Here is a 20,269-nt window from a genome sequence, read left to right on the forward strand (position 1 = left end):
CAAACCTCTAGGTCACGAAAAGAACTAAAAGTCACAGGATAAGCAAAGAAGTCCCCAGCTCCTCTCTAGTGTATGGGTCTACTGCACCGACTCATGCACTGTGAGCAACGCCGCCAATTTGGCTTGGAAGAACTGTTTTTAATTCAGGTACAGCCTATTAGCTTTCGCGCCTTTAGCTTAAGTTGGTGGTGTGTGGGTTGGGTTTGGTTTGCGTGGTTTATTATTAACTGTTCACACACATGTGGAATTGCGCACTGGGATCGTATGATGCCGCCTTTGCTTGGTTCTGTGTGAATAAACAAAGCCAGCTATACGCCAAACCTTCATTGAGGTGCTAATGCCGGATCTGTGTAAAAGGGACTACTGGACAATCCTTTGTCATCTCATGCCATTGAGTGACAGTATGCCACTTAGCACCGTCATTTTTACAATAGACAAGGGGCACATATAACAATCCCTTCGCTCTTTGAACCCATAACAGAATTCTGTGGGTTAATTGGTCTGTCAACTGGTAGACAGAACTATCACAGTTTGCTCTAGTCTTCAGGGTTTCACTTTCATGTTGCTGCCGATGCAAAAGCAGGATCAGTGCAACATGCTGAAAACACTTGTAGGAACTAGGAAAGACATTTGCATAGCTCCATGACCCACTTTTGCTTCAGCACTTAACCTGCAAAAAACAGTATTAAAAACATATTTAATATAAAGTTACAATATATGTAGGCATGCGTACAAGCTATGTTGCCAAGAACATAATTAAATGCCACTGGAGGGGAAAATGAGGAGGCTGTGTGTAATATTTAGCAATTTATTTTTGGCACAGATAGATAGATAGATAGATAGATAGATAGATATCTTGTATTTTAGAAGTGTATTGCTCTCTGTGTAACTTCCTCGATTTTATTATGTTCAGCCTCATAGGAGAAACCAGAAAACCTGTCTAATCCCTGGGCTTTGTTCCGCCTGACATTTTACCTTTTTCCCTTCAGTCTCAAAAGAGCCAGAAGGTAAGAAACACGAGTGAAACTCCCTAGGTCACTATTCTTACTTGTAACAAGATACTTGCTTATGCCTGCTATGCCAGAGTAGCGCCATTCATAAAACTGAGGCTCCACCATTGGACTGAACTCCGTTACTGAAAATACCTCACAGCTGTTCTCAATTCCACACCGTTTACTAATACTCTACAGCATATACCAATCTATATGGTAACAATTTAGGCAGGTAATACACAAGAAATGAATTTGCTGCTGGACATCAATCAAACTGCAACTTTGGAAAGCTGCTGCCAATTTCAAATTTGGAAGCTTTACAAAGAGAAGGTATACAGGTTTTGCAAAGATTTAATACATTTATTTATTTGTTTATCTTAGAGCATCAACAATGCACTTCTATTAAAAAGGAACATGCCGACTTATTGGGAATTTAGCTTATTCACCGTAACCCCCAGAGTTAGACAAGTCCATACATACCCTTCTCATCTCCGTGCGTGCTGTAAGGCTGTCTGACGGCTCCAGCGGCATCAGGCCAGCACAGAACATGCAGGTGAATGGTTCCAGTAATCCTACTGCTCCGAATAAGTGTGTCTCATGTTACGTTGTTTTTTGTACACGCTGTGACTCTATAAATCACAACGTGTAAATAGGAACATGTTGGCGTTATTTTGTCACTTTTGTCACAATTCGGAGCAGTAGGCTAGTTGGAACCAGTTACCTGCAGGATCTGTGCTGGGCTAAGCTAATGCTGGAACCGTCAGACAGCGTTACAGCACGCACGGAGATGAGAAGGGTATGTACCGACTTGTCTTACTCTGGGGGTTACGGTGAATAAGCTAAATTCCCAATAAGTCGGCGTGTTCCTTTAAAACAATTTTAGAATGCATGCTGGCATTTTTGTTTTACTTTACTCTGGTATGATTGTACTTGTCTCTCAAACGTCATCTGGATCCCTAATTTGCTGTAATTGTACAAATTTATGTCTCATTGAACCAGGACCTATGACTTAATGCACAGATTTATGCTGTTAATGTCACAAACACCTCTAAAATATAAAGAAAAAAAAAAAAGAGGTGAACTAAGGACTAAGGTCCCATGCGTACCTCCAAAGTAGCCCCAGTTTGAAAGAGCAAGATAATCTAATGCTCACAAAAATAGGCCACATGAGTGGAGGTTTCCTTCATTTGAACATAATGCAACATGTTGCAATATTTGCACGGAAATAGATAGAAAGGGTGCAAAATCAATCAGATATGCAGGCTGCATCCCAACTTTTTTTTTAGCAATGACGCTCAAACATAATACAACCTGTGTCTGGAGGCCTAAAGTAGCCTGCATGTCAACACCTTATGCAGAGAAGGATGGAAGCTAGACCTGATTATCAACATCAATGACGGAGGCTGCACATCTGCTCTATGTGCTGAAAAATTGTAAAAAAAAAGAAAAAAAAACATATCAGGCGACTATGGCAAAAACGTGTGTACTAACAGCTGGGGAAAATACATCTATGTTATATAGAGATGGGGAAATATGAACATGACTGTCAGTTTTCCATCCCATTCTCCACATCCACACGTGTTGGTTGCTGTTCGTGTGGGACGCACCGTGAGAAGCAACAAAGCATGCAGGAAATACAAGGGAAGCCACAAAACGGTATCGTCCGTGTTTACAATCAATGGCATATTTAAAAGAAAAACATGAAATCTTTGTCAAAGCTACCGCACAACATGCTCGTTTCTGATAGCTAACGTCATGGCAACAGTTAAAGAGCAACAAGCTAGGCCCATCCTGTAACAGTGCTGTGGAGATGGAGATATATCTGGCAATGCGAGACTACAGTTAACGTTCAGGCGGCCATGCTCAAATAGCTGTATTTCATTCTGGATTTTCATGTATAATGTACTCATGTGTTACGTGCCGTTGCTGCAGCTAAGTTAAACGTCTATTTATTTATTTTAAAAAGACCCTCATCCGTTTCCAGCAGCATTAAGGCAAGGCAGCAAGTCAACAAGACAGGACTGAGAAAGCAACATGTATGTGGCTACTGTTAGCTGGTTAGCTAACACTAGCTCAGGTGACTACAATCAGATAATGCTACAATTCAATCAGGAAAAACTGCCCAAGTTAAATGATGGTGACAGCCTCTCCACTGTGTCGCACTGAAGTGTTAATATTCTACAAACTACTAAACATGCTAACATATCTGAACATGAGAAAATAATTTGCCTGCAAACATAATTTTACCTTTGCCTTTTCCATAGGGGTGAATTTCAAGACGTGCACAAAAGGGTTTCTGAACGGAGGAGCTTGGTCCATCTTCTTCCCATCTCCTTCCACCGCACATTGTCGGTTACTCGGTAACCTCATTATTACAAGAAGTCACGTTGGGCGAGGTTGCAGCTATATTCTTAATATTCCAAACAGAAAAGTGATTTTGCCTGAAAGGTAGACTCCTCACGCAAAACGCAGATTTCCTTATCCGTCTTGCACGGTGGCTAATTGAGGTGGCAGTGCGGGGTTATTATCGTTATCTTCCTTTCCCGGACAGCATGAAGAGATAATGGTTAGCTCAAGGATTAGATGGGGATATTTAAAGTCGCCGATTTCTGCCTACAGTGCGCAGGTGTTGTTTCCCAACCAGTCCGCTAGCTCTGAATGCTAAACGCAGCCACGATTCTTCTTTTCTGACAGAGCGCATGCGCAGCAAATCCTGCCCAGAATGATGTGATGCTGCCTTCACAACTGTCCAAAATATCGTAATTTCAAAGTTGCAACATAGAATTGTTTGTACTTGGACAGAATATAAGCAACTCATTTACAAAACAGGCTTATGTAGCCTAATTGTAGCGCGCTGAAAACTATTTTGTTTTTCTAGTCAATTTCGTCATATCAATCAACGCTTAGTTAAAATAAATTGCTTTATGTACTTTGTTAATTCATAATTTGTTTATTACAAGGTTAAAACATTATATAGCCTAGTTAAATGCCTACAGATTGTGAAGGAGGAGTAATTTTAGTAGAAGAGTGTGGTAGCCATAGACTATACAGTCTATGGTGGTAGCCTACAAATGGACAGAGTTGTGTTTGTGTTGAACCGTGGCTGTATTTTTTATTAAAAGTTGCAAAATGAAGATGGACTTCTGTTAAGTTCATTCCGTGGGTGAAACATAAGCCAAAGAAAATAGCCCTACAATAAACACGTCTGCAAGGCGTATTCTGTGTGCGTTTTATTTTTTTATTTTTTATCAAAAAGCATTTGGATTCAAATCTCCTCGTCTCAATGGAAATGTAACCTTAAGAGTTATTGCATTGCTGGAATGTGTTTTAGTGAACAGATGTTGCTTTTATATTGTGTTTTGCCCATAGTCTGACAAAACACACACACACACACACACATACACACTATGAATACAATTTGTATTGAATACTTTTAATTTGTATATTTCTTTAATTCTCTGTTAGAATAACTAACAAACTATCTATCTATCAGATATATATCTATCAGAGATCTATCTAACTATCTATCTACCTATCAGAGATCTATCCTTCCATCCATCCATCCATCTATCAAAGATATGTCTATCTATCAGATATCTACTTTATCTATCAGAGATCTATCTATAACATAAGAAGCCTTAATTGTCATTATATTACAATGAATATAACACAGTTAAGACTACCCCTCCCAGCAGTGCTTAAAGAAAACTTAACAACATTCATTCAACATTCATCATAAAACCAATTTGAATATGGGGTGCTGAATGGCTTTAAATTGCTAATTAATCTGGTGGTTTGTGTTTTGATGGACCTGTAGCGTCTCCCTGAAGGCATGAGATCAGAGATCTATCAGAGATGTCTCTGTCAGAGATCTAGGCTTATTGATCTATCTATTATCTATAGAGCACTCTGGCTAAGGCTATAATAAGTAGGCAGTACCGCCTGCTTTGCTTAGAACAAAAGGAAGGTTATACATATTAGCCGTGTGTGTGTGTGTGTGTGTGTGTGTGTGTGTGTGTGTGTGTGTGTTAGTCTGATAAGTAACTGAGTGGGTGTAATGCTCTGAGTGCAGTCATTGGCTTTGTGAAATGACTCACAGCAGCCAGATATTACATGACATTCATAAATAGTTTATTCATAGATGATATATATTTATAAATAGTTTACATGTCATCATGGCATAAGTGTGGGGAAGTCCAAATGTTAAGCTTATGTGTATCTGAATAAATACAAATACATATATCACTGCATAATCTTTACAGAATGGGCCCTTTGGAGTGGTAAAGTTATAGCCTTTGTAAAAACCAAAGTATTCAATGAAACCCATAAACTTATAAAATAGAAATAAGTAAGTTCAAATATGAGGTCTGTGTTACTTCAACCAATTCCATGTCACAGCAAACATGTATTGTAAAAATAATAAAAATATGGATGCATTAAGCCTGTGGAAGATTAACTAATTAGTTTACTATAAATAGTGGCATTCATTTGACAATTTTGCACTCATCTCTTGCCTGATACCTTTTGGCTGATGGCTTACTTTACTATTGTCAATTGTTTCAATGTATTGGCTCTTCAAAGCTGATTATATGCTTCCCTCTAGTGGTGAAACCCTCACGGTACATTCAGAATGAAAAAAACAAACTGTAAACCCTCTAAATCATATGTACAAACACACACACATGCCCCGACACAAAACTGATACAGCTCTTGTGGACCATACAATCCACTTTGCAATACATTTTCATACACTCCACAACAATTGTAGCCCGCTAGTAATAATCTTTTTGTTTGTTCTAAGCAGAGCAGGGAATAGACTACTACCACTTTATTAGCAGCCGTAGCCATCAAAGTAGCCTATGGACACTGAAAAAAAAACAGATAAGGTTTATTAAAAAAAGATGAGAAACTGAATTTAAAATATCCAGCCAGAAAAAAAAAAAATAATGACTCATAACATACTAAGACTAAACTTCATCAAAGATTAAACTGTATGTTTTAATATATAGAGATGGCTTACATGTGACTTGCAAATAAAGTTATTGTGTTTATGGCACATGGTGCTGGGATGAGGCATGCTAGACATAAAGCTCTACTGGGGCACAGGCCCCCCAAAATAATTCTGAATGCCTGTTTTGTGTATGAAATGTGCTATACATACTGCCATTGCTTGGCCACTATTACTGCCATTTCAATTCTGCTGCTGCAATTGAAGCAACTGGGCACATTTTGCAATAATAACAATGAACCCAAAATGCAATAACAAACATATGAATTGCACTTTTTGATGCGAGGAAAATATCTCCAATAAGGAAAGCCATTTCGGACATCTTTAAAGACACCGACTGACAGAGGACCTAGTTATTGCACACAACTTTTGTATTTCAAGATTAAAGAAGTACACAATATTCAACAAATTTATATTTCACTAAATATTGAGAAATTGACTACAAATGCAGCTTTTGTAATGGTCATAATTCCCTCTATTTATTTCAAGCTCATACAAAAGCATCTCCTTATCTCCTTGATTAACTGTATGTATTTAATTATCTAGTCCAAATCTACATTTTAAAAGATTACATTTGAACACATCATGTTATAATATAACTTTTATGCCCAATCGCATCTCCATCTCCGCTAACATTAGCTGTTAATACTGCTATTTAACTAGACAAGCACGACTGTGCTGCCTTACAGCAACTAAAGTTATAGCTCGCCTCTGGTTTTTGGTCTAAATAAATCCTTAATTCACAGCATTATATGTAAAAAATATGCTGGCTTTACACAATGGTTTTACACATGAGGACACAGCAGATCAACAGCAGATCAACACTGGTGCACGTGTTCCTGTAAAAGGGTTCTAGCGAAGCCTATGGATGATTTCTATCCTCAACACAAAAGTAGTGTAGGCTCAACAATAATCAGAAAGGTATTACAGAACAATATGCAACAACAAAAGAAAAACTGTCATTCATTACAAATGTAAGTACCAGTGACAGTTTACCTTTCTTTGGGTGCAATAGGCTATAGCCTAACATTAATGTCAGCAGTAGCCTACCTCTTTTTTATCATTATCTGTTGATTCTTTAAAATGAATCTAGGGCTCAATCATAACATCCTGCTTTATTGTTACACTTTTACAAGTTTGATTCTCATTGGAATATGTGAGGATGGAAGAAGTTTTAAAAGTGTTAATGTGTGACTGCAACAGGGTGTGAGTAGGCCTATACAGGCTATTTAAAAAAGAAAAGAAGAAGAAAACTTGAAAAATATGTTCTGTCTGGACAGGATGTCAATGCAACTCATTGTGATACGATAAAATGCATTTATTTCAGAGAAAAGCTGTTTAGCCAATTTTGAACGGACCACAAAAGCCTGGCTGTCACATTTTTTTAAAAAGTTTTTTATTTGTGCACTGTCCGAGTATGTGATGAAGTGCTCATTATACAGAACAACTTCAAACCATAGCCCGACATTTTGGAAATAGATGTTTTTTGAAGACAAAGAAAAACAAAAAGCAGCACGCTGCACGTAGCTTTACAACAGTGCTTTACTAGACGCTGATTTGTGCATGTACAGCAGTTTCTAAAGTCCCCCATTCACAAACATATTGACTGGACTACATGTTCATATAGGTACTCAAGCATGTGGTATGAACAAAAACGCTGTATTTTGGAAGCTGTACTTTATTTATCACACTTGATTTCTCCTTGTCCTCTCAGCAGTCGTGTTTTTGCTCACGTTTTTTGTAATTGCGAGTATGTCAAGATCAGCCAGTCGAACGTAGCCTACACCTGTACACAAACACGCGGCATGCACATTTTGCTGGCACAGATGCACAAACACCATTCAACTTTATATTTTAATTTGGGTGTGGAACGTGTAGTCAAAGTGCCCTGTGGGCTGACCATATCAGGTCGTGACATTTGCATTTGACAGGAATCACATCAGAAAGGGTTAATACTGGGGAAGATGGAGGGATAGAAGAGAGGGGGGCAGGGGGGGTTGTGGAAAAGGTTTCCCCCATGCCTCCCTACATCCCTCTCCCTCTCTCTTTCCCTTCCTCAATCCCATAGCTGAGGTGCTTAAATTAAAAAGGAAGAAATGCAATTTAAAGACATGGGGTAAACAATCACAAAACACTTGTTTCTGCAGGAGACACAATTTCCTGGTGCCTTGTCCAATTTCTTATGGCCTGGAGGGCTGCTGCATGCGTTTTAACACCTGGTTCTACACCGCTGATTAAAATTGTAATGCCAGTGTTGATTCAATCCATATGACATTTTGGAAATACACAAGTATCAGGTCATTTTATATATACAGCATTTTTTGCTGTTGTTTTCATTTGGAAAGAGAAAGGTGCAAGGTGGTGACTCGCACTGGGAGTCACTGCTATGCCTTCCAACTGTTTGAAGGAGAAAAAAAACAGGAAGTTTCAATATCCTAAACAAGAATGAATATGTCACTATCATTGTTGTACATAGTAATTACTCAAAAGCCACATGTACGGTGTACTGCAAGAGCGAAAATGGGACAATAATCAATGTATTTACTGTATGTGGTTTTTGTCAACATTACTACAGGGATCATCATTAAAAGTGGCCTTAGATGTATTGCTTTAGAAATTCATGAAAATATTGGTGTACGTCCACTTCCCAAGGGGCATGTGAATGATGGCTCAGATCAGTGCAGACAGTCACAAGACAAGGCTGAGAGTTGAATGGGAATGCAGCCAGAATGAGTGAAAGCAAAAGGGAGGAGAGAAAATGAGAACAAGAGAGGGAATGTCCAGTTTTTTTGTACCACTATTATACCCCCTCAGGCCGAACATCTGAGGCAATGTGACAGACGGACCGTTGTTTGCTTCACACCACAGTAATGTTTTACCAGCCCCTGCGCCCATGTCAATCAATGGCCGGCATGTTCCAAAACATATTCAACACACAAAGAGAACACTTTGGCTTGAGGAAATGGATTGTGCCCAAGATTGGCAGGGGACTCTCCGGATGTGTCAATCACCAAAGGCCTTGTTTTACCGCTGTCCCAAGCTTCAACAACAAAGGCGTTTGCTTTTGTCTCATTTGTCTTTGCAGCCTATGCGATAGAAAGGATTGAATTTTCTGTTTTACAATTGGCTCCAAGAGAAAACACTTTTTTTTCCTAAGATAGAAAAGCTCAAACAAAAAGTACATAATTGTAAGTTTATACCAGAGAGGTGATATTGTGCAACAAGTAAAAGCGTAAATCACAATACTCAGCTTTGTGCAGGATGCTTTTTTTGGTGCTAATCTACACATTTCATAATATGCTGATGATGAGAGGAGGATGACGGGGCGGGGGAGGCTGGCAGTCCGATTGTTAGCGTTTGAAACCGCAATTTCACACAACGGACATTTGAAATCGGAGAGAGCCGCCGTTCTTTTCTCTGGCATTGAATCTAAGCCGCTTCTCTCTTGTATTTTTTTCCCCCTCATCTCTCTCCTCTTGTCTCTTGTCCTTTCTTCCTGTCTGGCCTCTCCAGGTGCCGCGCTATCTCGCAGCTAACACAGGAATCCATGAGCCATGTACATCCACGGCCCTTTGAAAGAGGAAGCCACTTTGCCGCTCATCTCGGAAAGCACCTTCCATCGTCCTCTGTGTTCCTCAGGGAGATGAAGGGGGCTCCTGCTAGAAGAGCGGGTTTTGTAACCAAAGCCACATGCTGGGCAGGACAGCCAGTTGTAAGACAAGAAAGATCTTTGTGCCGAACACAAGTGCTTGGCTGTCCCCTCGCATGCCTGTCTGTCAGCATTGCTTTGCCGGCTGAACACCTGTACAACTGTAATTTTACACAGGGAAAAACAAAGACATGCTACAACAGGGGTGTGTGTAAATAGGGATTATACAGGCGTGTGTTTGTGTGTGTGTTTTCTCTGTCAAGAATTCAGTAAGTGGTGTTGAGTGCCCTCTTCTGAAGGGGAATGTCTGATGGTGAAAATCATCACCATCCATCTCAAAAGAGTCAGCCTTCCAGGAGGTGAGACTGATGTACTGAACACGTGAATTTGACACTTGTGAAAAATGTTGCTGGAATAGTTTAAGAGATGGCCTTTGACCTTTGGAGTGAGCTAGGCTATCCTGGATGTGAGGTGTGAGCACTGAGCGACTGAGAATTTGGGATTTTCAACATGCTTTGATCTTCTATGTGTAAGCTTCACTTTCGCTGGTGTTCTCAAGCTTTTTGAAAGAAAGTAAAAGACAGAAAGATAGAAAAGACTGAAGTGCTGAATAAAACAGAGGAGGCACACCAAATAGAGATATAAGCCTGTTTGGGAATGAAAGGGGAGGTCATGGCTTTGGAATGTGACTGGATGATAGCGAGCAGGAAGAGGAAACAGATAAACTCCTGCATGCGCGCACACACACACACACACACACACACACACACACACACACACACACACACACACACACACAATACAGATACCCATGCTCTGTTGTGCTATCATCAAGAGGCGAGTGTTAGTTGACAGAAACCACTGATCTGCCTCAGCGCTAAAACCGTGATAAGGCACTAGGACATCAGTGACCTGTGTGTGTGTGCGTGTGTGTGTGTGTGTGTGTGTGTGTGTGTGTGTGTGTGTGTGTGTGTGTGTGTGTGTGTGTGTGTATGAGATGCTCATAAAACCCAAAGGCATTGCTTTTGAAGGGAAAACAGGGGCTACAGCTTAGTTTAACTTCCTTCCTCTTATAAATTTATTTTCTACTATAATTGAGAAGTATACAATGCTCACTAGATCCACCAGACTATCACAATACATTGGTTAAGAACCAGATCTTTCAACAAGCAAGTTTCTAAAGTATAAAACAACACTGTCAACATCACAGTGTGACAGGTGTTATGCTTCATAATTTAGTAGGAATAATCTATTATGTATATGATTTGGCTTAAATGATACTCACTAAAAGGCACACCCTTCACTTCAGAAGTTCACCTCACATCTCATCTCACATCTCATCACGTCTCCTGTTATGTGTGAGGTGCTTTCGGAGGAAGACCATTAAGGCTTAGCTTTGAAATTTGTCATTCTAAAATGGGCCATATTTAGTTTGTGTTGGCCAAATATAGAGTTTAAGCCCCAGCGTTTAATATGGGAAGGAGACTTATATTTATATTTTATGGTAGATTTCATGTGAGCAGATATATGTGCTGCAGTACACAGTAGATAATTAAATTCAGGTTTATTTTATGTGTCTACACATTTTTAATTCACAGTAAACAAAGCATTAGCATCACATATCCGAGTGGAAGTAATAGTTTGACATTTTTGGAAATTAGCTTATTAGCATTTTAGCTGAGAGTTATGAGAAGATTGATAACACTCACTCACTAAGATAAACAAGCTACAGCCGGCAGCCAATTAGCTTTGCTTAGCAGAAAGAATGGAAACAGGGGGAAACAGCTAGCCTGGCTCATTTCAGGTTGTTCTTGTGAACCATTCGTACATATACTGTAGCGACTTAAAGTAAAGCACTGTAATTCACATGCATTCCTCGTATTTATAACCCTAATTGTTAGTATCCAAATGATGGGGTGTCATGGAGCCACATGGGTCTTAGACATGTAAATAGTTAATGGACTGCACTTACATAGCATCTTTCTACCTTAGTGGGCAAAGCGGTATGCACTCTCATTCACACATACACTCACACCCTGTTGGCGGCAGAGTTGCCACGCAAGGTGCTGGACAGCGGAAAGGACACATGTGCAAGACATTTAGAAATGTGCTATGTTACTGCAATGTCCCCAAGATCCTACACACAAGTATCTTTACAATTATTATTTTCAGTTAATGACTGACTTCCCTACTCCCCTTCATTCTCTGCCGGTCTCATTCAAAAGAAGCAACCATCGAAACAGAACTTTGGCTCAATTACATGACACAGTAGAGGACCAGCACACACATTATATCACATCATAACAGATTGGGTAAATGTCAAGAGACGAGGCTAGGTCAGATTGTTGAAAAGCTGATGTCACATTTCTTGTGTCAAATGTTCTTGGTACAATGTTTTTGAGAAATGTCCTTCGGTGTCTCCACATCTGTCAACACTGCAACAAATGTCTTCTCTCCCCCCCCTCTCTTTCTCTCTCTTCGACTCTCCTTTGTTACATCCTGTTCTGTAAGGCAGATACTGTTTAGTCTAATTGAACATCTATGGTGATGACAAAGGTATCAAAGCAATGGCATTTTGATTTCACGCTCTCTTTTCCTGTTGCCGCTTTCCCTCTGCCATTTCCTCATCTTCTCCAGGGCATCTAGTTCAAATCTCTATGGCGGTGGTGACAACCCAGAGGTTAGAGATTATGATTGTAGGGTAGCCAGTTCTAATCCTCAGACTTGGGAACATTTCAGTGTAGAATGTGAATGAATAAGAAGAAGAACCCCCTCTCCCGTACCAGTAACTGGGATATTGCTGCTGAGCAAAGCAAACAAGCACCAATTAACCCAATGGAGCACCTCAGTATAATGCAATTGTCTGGAAAACACATCAGGTTTTTGTAGAAATATTAAAGGGTTGCTACATGACCGACCTTTATTACAATATTAAGCAATCAGCCACCTTTTCATTGGCCTTTGCATTTTTATTTCATATTCACTTCTGTCAGGTTTAGTTGACGTAATGCATCATCTAGAGATGACCTTTGGAGTTTTGTTTAGTGACGTCTTCATGGTTTGTATTTGCTTTGCATGCACACTTGAGGTACATATTAATACATTTCCCTATACTATATATTTTTGGACCATGTATTTTAGGATTTTATTTTTTGTAAACATAGTTTACATAGTGCATATTCAAAATATGCAACACATGCTTTCAACATACAGTACATATTTAAATATGTGTTACAAAACTATCATATACTGTTGAAAATAAACATTAAATGCTGAAGGACATCTGTACAAAGCAGGTCATGTTCGGTTCAAATAGGATTTCAATGGTATAAACAAATGTAGTCATAACTTTATATGTTGAGTCTTTGCGTCTAACTGCACCTAACTGTGATTTTGGTTCTGTTTTAAAAAAAATATGTAAAAAGTAATATCTTACATAACATATCTTTGTTTTTGGCTTAATTCGCTAGGTAATCCTTGCAACTGTTTTGAGTCAGAGAATTTTTATTATTACTGATGAATAAAAACGATGTTATGTACATTTGATATTTTTCTATATTCTAAATAGTTATTTCTTAATACATGTTTGTGTTGTCAGCGGCTACAAAGTGGAATATGTCCTACAGGATTTTGTTTGTTGCAGTACTAGATGTGAGCAAGTGGAGGAGCTCTGGTGATGTTATTTTGACCACTTGGGAAGACCACTGGGAGGACCACAGGACAAACATTGCGTCTCTGTGTGTGAGTGAACATCTACAGCTGCGTGTGTTACTTCTGCATGCATTGTTTGTGTGTGTGTGTGTGTATACCTCTGCACAAATATACTACACATGCATTTGTGTGGACATCATTTTGTTTGTGTCTCTGAATGGAGGCCAAGAGTGGTTTATGTGTTTGTTTATGCACGTCTATGTATAATATATGCATGTTCTTACATGTATATTGTGTATGTATGGTTGATAATGTGAATTATACATCAACTAAAGACAATGGTGTTGTGAAGCAATTTCTGCTATGGCTGGTAAAATGTTGCACTTTTAGTCAGAATGAAAACAATATCTATCTGATTTATGACACACTATTTGGTTGGTTTTGCCTATTTTATTTTAGAATCACATTATTAACTATCCTGAATGAAAGTGTTGTGTGATTGGCAGCACTTCATTTGAACAATTTTATCACAAGCATGCCTCTTGACATTAGAGATAGAAAAGGAAACATATACTACTAATAATAATAATATATAATATGTAGCAATGACAGCCACAAGCAGCAATTGGCATTTTCAAAGAACCTGGATTCTGTAGCACCATGTATTGACCTTGTTTGTATTTTGAGCTACAGATTTGCATATAGGCTGCTTCATTAAGAAAAAAGAAGAGAAATAAATACACAGAAACAATGATAATTTGAAATATACCATGACATTTCATGAACCTTAGGGTGCTTAATAGGCGAACAAGTATGCATAGCAAACGTGGAGGTAATTGGATATATTGAGAAACTTAAAAAAAAAAAAATCGTAATTCAAATAGTCAGGCATCAATATGAATCTAATTTGCATAACTTTGGGATGAAAAAAATATTGGTCAATAAGTAAAAGTGGTCGTTATGGTGCCACCATCTGGAAAGTTATGAAAATGTGCTTAAGAAGCCAGAAATATTTCAAAACTATCAGTAAAGAATGGCTGTTGTTGTTGTTGTTGTTGTTATTTTTGGCCTCTGTTTGAAGATATCTGAAAGATGAAGAAGATGAAGAAAAGCATTAGGAACCTAGAAATCCAAAGAGGCCAAAGACTGGAAAATTGGAGAGTACACCTCAATAGAGATTTGGTTTGTTTTTAACAAGCATACGATTCTCAGATTCTCAAAGTTGACTGTAGAAGAGAGCAGAATTCAGTAAAAAAAACTTAGAAAGTCAAAACCAGGAACAGAATTAAATCATACCATACTGCACCGACCTTTATTACAATATTAAGCAATCAGCCACCTTTTCATTGGCCTTTAAATGTGGCTTAGAAAGTCAAATCCAGGAACACAATTAAAACGTACAAATTGCACAAGTCTATAGTGTACAGAGTGTAATAGAGTAATGTACATAGTGGTGTAATTATAACCCAAATAATGTGTGCCTAAATGACAAAAAAAGATAAAGGCATCTGTCCATCACAAAAGAATTAAATGGAGGAGACAAATCTCAAAACAGACAGCAGTTTAACAAAGGCATACTGCAGAGAGTAAAGACATGAAGGTCAGTGAGCATTTGACTCTGGTGACTGGGGCCGACACGTTCCATAACTTGTAATTATGAGAAGAAAAAAAACTGATTATTCTTCAAAACCTCTAAAGTGTTTTGCAATGTAAAAATCAAAAGCACGAGAGGATTCAATGTAGTTTTGAAGAGTATTTTCCAATGTGGCGGAACAAAATGACATTCAACAGCAGACAGATTATCAAGCAGAACCATCCTTTCTCTACATTTAAAACCCAGCTGTCTTGTAGCCCTTACATGGTGTTAAACTGTCCCAGCACAATGGTTGACATTGGTCTTGGAGCAAAGAAAACAATGGCCCTACACGCTCCTATCAAACTCTTACTTAAATCCTGCCCTTTTATCCCGCTTTCATTCTGTGTCATTCTGCCTTGTATCTGGCCAGGACTTACAAGTCTCCGGCTGTGACATAAGGGATTCCATGTTGTCCACTCCTTACAGATTACACAAGGACGCAAAGACAAAAGAACAGCAACACGGCCTGTGCATTTATGTGCCTTCGTAAAGAGAGTTGCGAAAGAGAAGCAAGGGAGTCAAGAGAGGGAGAAAAGAAGAGAGCAAGGGAGAAAAAGAGAGTGGAAGAAAGAAGAGAATGACATTTTTATGGATATGGATATTTACAGATTTAAGAAAATGCTCAAAGAAAAAGGAAGAAAAAAGAGAGGAGAAAAAGGGAAGCATTTCTTTTTCTCTCCGGTTATCGCTGGTCCAGGCCGGCATCTTTATTCTACCAGGAGAAAATGCTAATCATCAATCTCAGGCTGCATGCTACGTCTCTGTTTAATAGCTGATAGGGAGTCTCCACAGGCTGCTTTGCTTCTTTGTTTAAAATGACATATAATGGGACTGAGCCTTATCAGTGTCTCAATGTATTCTCTCTCTCTCTCTCTCTCTCTCTCTCTCTCTCTCTCGGTCTCTCTCTTTCCTTCCCTCTCTCTTTCTCTGGGATAGCGGTCCAGTGTAAAGGAAAAAAAGGAATAGCAAGCCACGATTGATTTTGAGCCAGGGATAACTTAATCCATCAATTTAACATGAAATGAATATGCAAAAGAGAGGGGGGGTGGGTGGGGGGAAGGGCAACAATGACAAAAGAGGAGGACAAATAAATGAAACGGAAAAGAGAGAGAGAGAGAGAGAGAGAGAGAGAGAGAGAGAGAGAGAGAGAAAGAGAGAGAGAGAGAGAAAGAAAGAGAGAGAGAGAGAGAGAGAGAGAGAGAGAGAGAGAGAGAGAGAGAGAGAAGCATAACAGATGGGGATGGCTTGGATATTATTACTGCCTCCAAAAACCATATTCTCATCTTCAAGGAAAATCCATCTCTAGATGTTTTGGTTTTCACCATATTTCAAAAATACAAGATAAGATGTACTGGAGCCAGATCACAAACACAATTCATTGTTGCACACATCAATGAATCTAATGATGAAAATATATCACCGCTGTAACATTTAAGATGAATCAACAGACCTGTAGGGGGGAAAAAAAAAAACTCACAATGCATTGTATGTATGAAGAGCTACTTCAGTACCAGGTCCAGGTCTGCTGCTGAAGTTGTATTGACGAGATGGGATGCGTTAACTTTTTCAGTGGTTAACCAAAACCACAATCAGTCCCTAACCTTAACTAAATGTTAAAGATACCCTGCAGAGTTTCTGTGGCTCAATTCAGCATTGCTTTTTACATGTGGGTCCTTGTTTTGTCTGTTCAAAGACGCATGTAGTAGAAACGATACACATTCTTACTAACTGTTTCCCACTATTCCACTCATCTACAGGTGGTTGTAATGCACCAAGACACAGAAGAAGCAGGGATGAAGAAGACGGCTAGCAAGTAACGTACATGGAAAGTATTTTGGTGGGTAACACTGAATGCAAAAAGTAAACTTTGTTTGTTTACAAGAAAACTCTACAGGACATCTGCCATAAACCTTACAACACAAGCCTGTCTCTGTGTGGTGTGCTTTGTACGCCAGACCATTCACCTTTTTGTGTCTTTTTTCAAACTGGTACTCTGCAGAATCCTGGTTTGGGTGATTTTTGTGTCCCCTTAGGTTGTAAATGGGCATTGCTTTGGTGTTGTGAATTACATTTCCCTGTGATCTTACAGCAGTGTCTCTACTTCTTCGCCATCACTGGACTAAAGTTTTCAACACCCCAAATAGCTGTATCATTTCTGTATCTGTCCAGCAGTGTTGTAATGTACTTGGTACTTGGTACAAAGTAGACATTTCACGTCTGTACTTTATTTTGTTATTTATTTATACTTATTGATACTTAAGTACAGTAAATATCAGCTACTTTAAGACTTTTACTCAAGTTATATTCTACAAGGTGACTTTACAAAGTCATTTCCCGCTAAGATAGTTGTACTTTTACTCAAGTATTGCTTTCAAGTACTTTATGCAAGACTGCTGTTCAGCCATGGTGGCTTTTGCTACCCTTGCTCCTGTAAAAGTTTCTCTATTATACGTCAATGTATTCCAAAGAAACCACTGTGGCTGTATAATGCATCATTTCCTGTGGAGAAGAAGACCAACCTGACACGGTCGTAGAAAAACAATTGTGAAAGCTTTGTACTATCAGCTAATGACGGAGAACTCCAAAACAGACATTCATTTATATAAATAAGTTGCAGCTATAGTGAGGGAGTAGGATGGTGAAGGTTGTGGCTAACTTTACTCAGACTCAGCTGTTGTATTGCATAACAAAAACTGTTAACAATTTCTGGTTTGGTCATACCATAAGGCGCATGCCATCAACGACCTTTTCACCAAGGAAAAGATGGATTTTATGTTTCTTACAGAAACGTGGCAAAAGGATAAGGAAGCTGTACATTTAAATGAGCTCTGTCCTACAGGCTGCTCTGTGATTGGGACACCTCCAACGGCACGCCGAGGCGGCGGCCTTGCTGTTGTGTATCGTGACATATTCTTATGCAGAGTAATCCACTCTGAATCCTTCACCTCTTTTGAATCACAGATGATTAAGGTCGGTTCTGATAACATATTTTATTGTGTGCTAATTTACCGCCCTCCTGGTCCTGCAGGCATCTTTCTTACTGACTTTACTGATTTTTTAACCTCTATAATTAAGCTGGAGAAAGTCTTAATTATTGGAGACTTTAATCTTCATATTGATGATATGTCATGTATTGCAGCTACAGATCTCCTATCCATTACTGACTCTTTTAATTTTACGCAACATGTCACAGGACCTACACACTTAAAGGGGCATACCCTGGACCTTGTTTTCTCACTAGGTCTAGAGATAGTAAATGTGTGTGTGGAGGATGTACATGTGAGTGACCATAGTTGTGTTTTCTTTAACCTGAACTTACTTCGGGTCCCCTCGCCTCTGAGAATGAAGGCTCAAAGGAGAGTTATTAACCAGGATGTTGCTGGGAAGTTTTCTATGTTGTTTGAGCGATGCAGGCTAAGGGGTTGCAGTGATGCCAATGTGTATGCTGAGTTTTTTAACAGCCAATGTTTAGCAATTTTAGATGAAGTAGCTCCTATGAAATCAAACATTGTATCTCTTAAAAAGTCCTGCCCCTGGATAAATACATCCATTCAGAGCTGTAGAAGTAAACGTCGGAAAACAACTAAACTCGAAGTTCACAGGCTTTATCTTAGGGAATTAACTACCTCCCTAAATGAACTTCTGAAAAGTGCTAGAACTAAATACTTCTCTCAGCTAATATCCTCTAATAAGAAAAAACCCAAATTCTTGTTTGACACAATTAATTCAATTGTTTCACCATCTGTCTCTCCAATTGCGGTGTTCTCTTTGTTAAACAGTAATGTATTCCTTGACTTCTTTGTTGAGAAGATTAAAGATATCAGATCTAGTATTTTACCTCCTTAAAAAAAAAACGATGACCAAAACTTTAAAAAAACATTTTACACAGAAAAGCAAATTTGCACGGTCGACGTGAAGACAACACAAGGGTTAAGAGAATTATAATACAACACACACTGAAAGGGAGAGACAGACAGTGATACGTCTGGTAGTAAACTGAGAAGTTACAGCACTGGTTATACAATCTTAACTGAAGAAAGCTGTCTGATTATCCCATATAATCCTGCTAAGAAACCGCTGTGCTATATTGATGATGCTTTGATGTGTCTCCATACTGTATGAGAGTAAAAGGGACAGAGATACTGTAGATCCACATTACCCTCCATGAAGGTGTCAATCAATTTGTGAGAAAAATATATCTGTAGTCAAAAGGTGTTATTTGTTTTTAAATTCATATTTAATTAAACCTGTTTTGCAGACACTAGTGTTATCACACTTAGGTTACTGCTCTGTGGTTTGGTCAGGAACTACAAAGAAGAATTTAGGGAAACTACAGAGGGTCCAGAATAGAGCTGCACGTTTAGCCCTTTGTTGTACGACAAGAGCTAATGTTAACAAAATGCACAGCAAACTATACTGGTTACCGGTTGATGAGAGGTTAAAAGCGTCACTCCTTGGCTTTATAAATAAAAATAATTTATGGAAAACTCCAGATTGTCTGTATAGGCAACTTACTCTGAGTTCTAATGTACATACACATCACACGAGGCATGCCGTAATTGGTAAATATATTATTCCAAAATCTAGAACAAACTCAAAACAACATACAGTGTACAGTGTTGTATATATATATATATATATATATATATATATATATATATATATATATATATATGGTTGAATGAAACTCTCTTCCAGGTCATATTGCTAAAATTCAAAATATTATGAGTTTTAAAAAACAAATAAAATAATTTTTTATGTTAACTTATATTGGTAGATAGAGTATATTGTATGTGTATGTAGAGGTATATGTGTGTGTGCATGTATATGTCCATATGTGAGTATGTATATATGTATATTTGTATTTTATGAGAATTAGCTGTCTCGGTGTAGGATTGTTTGTAGGATGTTATGTGTTGTGTGTGGACCCCAGGAAGAGTAGCGGATGCATTTGTTGCATCAGCTAATGGGGATCCTAATAAAGATAAAGATAAAGACAAAGATAAAGAACAGTCCGTGTGTTTAAACAAATCATTCCACATAACTAATACAATCTGCATGACCCACATAGCGTAAGATGTCAATTATTCATAATCTATAAAGCCATAAACATGTATGACTGGTTAGTAGGTTCGCTGGTGATCCTCACCATCATAAAATCCCACATTGTTTTGCATTTTTCAGGCATTACTGTGGTACTGCTAATAGGTCATGTGTCTAATGAAGCACAAACAGTTACTAGTCCTGTTTTGATGCTCCGTTGACACACTATAGTGAATATGATCATTTGATTATCTCATTGATCTTTCGGGGACTGCCAGGCTGGTCTTAAA

At 38.6% G+C, this 20,269-nt stretch overlaps 1 protein-coding gene across 1 annotated transcript in view; it reads right to left on the minus strand.

Moving 5' to 3' along the window:
- Nucleotides 1–3,702, minus strand: part of LOC114557369 (lysophosphatidylcholine acyltransferase 1) — a 48,685-nt gene extending 44,983 nt beyond the window's left edge. Inside the window, exon 1 of the mRNA XM_028580800.1 lies at nucleotides 3,240–3,702. Coding sequence (XP_028436601.1) covers nucleotides 3,240–3,362 — 123 coding nt within the window. The 5' untranslated portion in view covers nucleotides 3,363–3,702. The remainder of the gene's footprint in view (nucleotides 1–3,239) is intronic.
- Nucleotides 3,703–20,269: the final 16,567 nt, after the last annotated feature.

Source organism: Perca flavescens, chromosome 6, assembly GCF_004354835.1.
Source record: "Perca flavescens isolate YP-PL-M2 chromosome 6, PFLA_1.0, whole genome shotgun sequence".
NCBI classification, from domain to species: domain Eukaryota; kingdom Metazoa; phylum Chordata; class Actinopteri; order Perciformes; family Percidae; genus Perca; species Perca flavescens.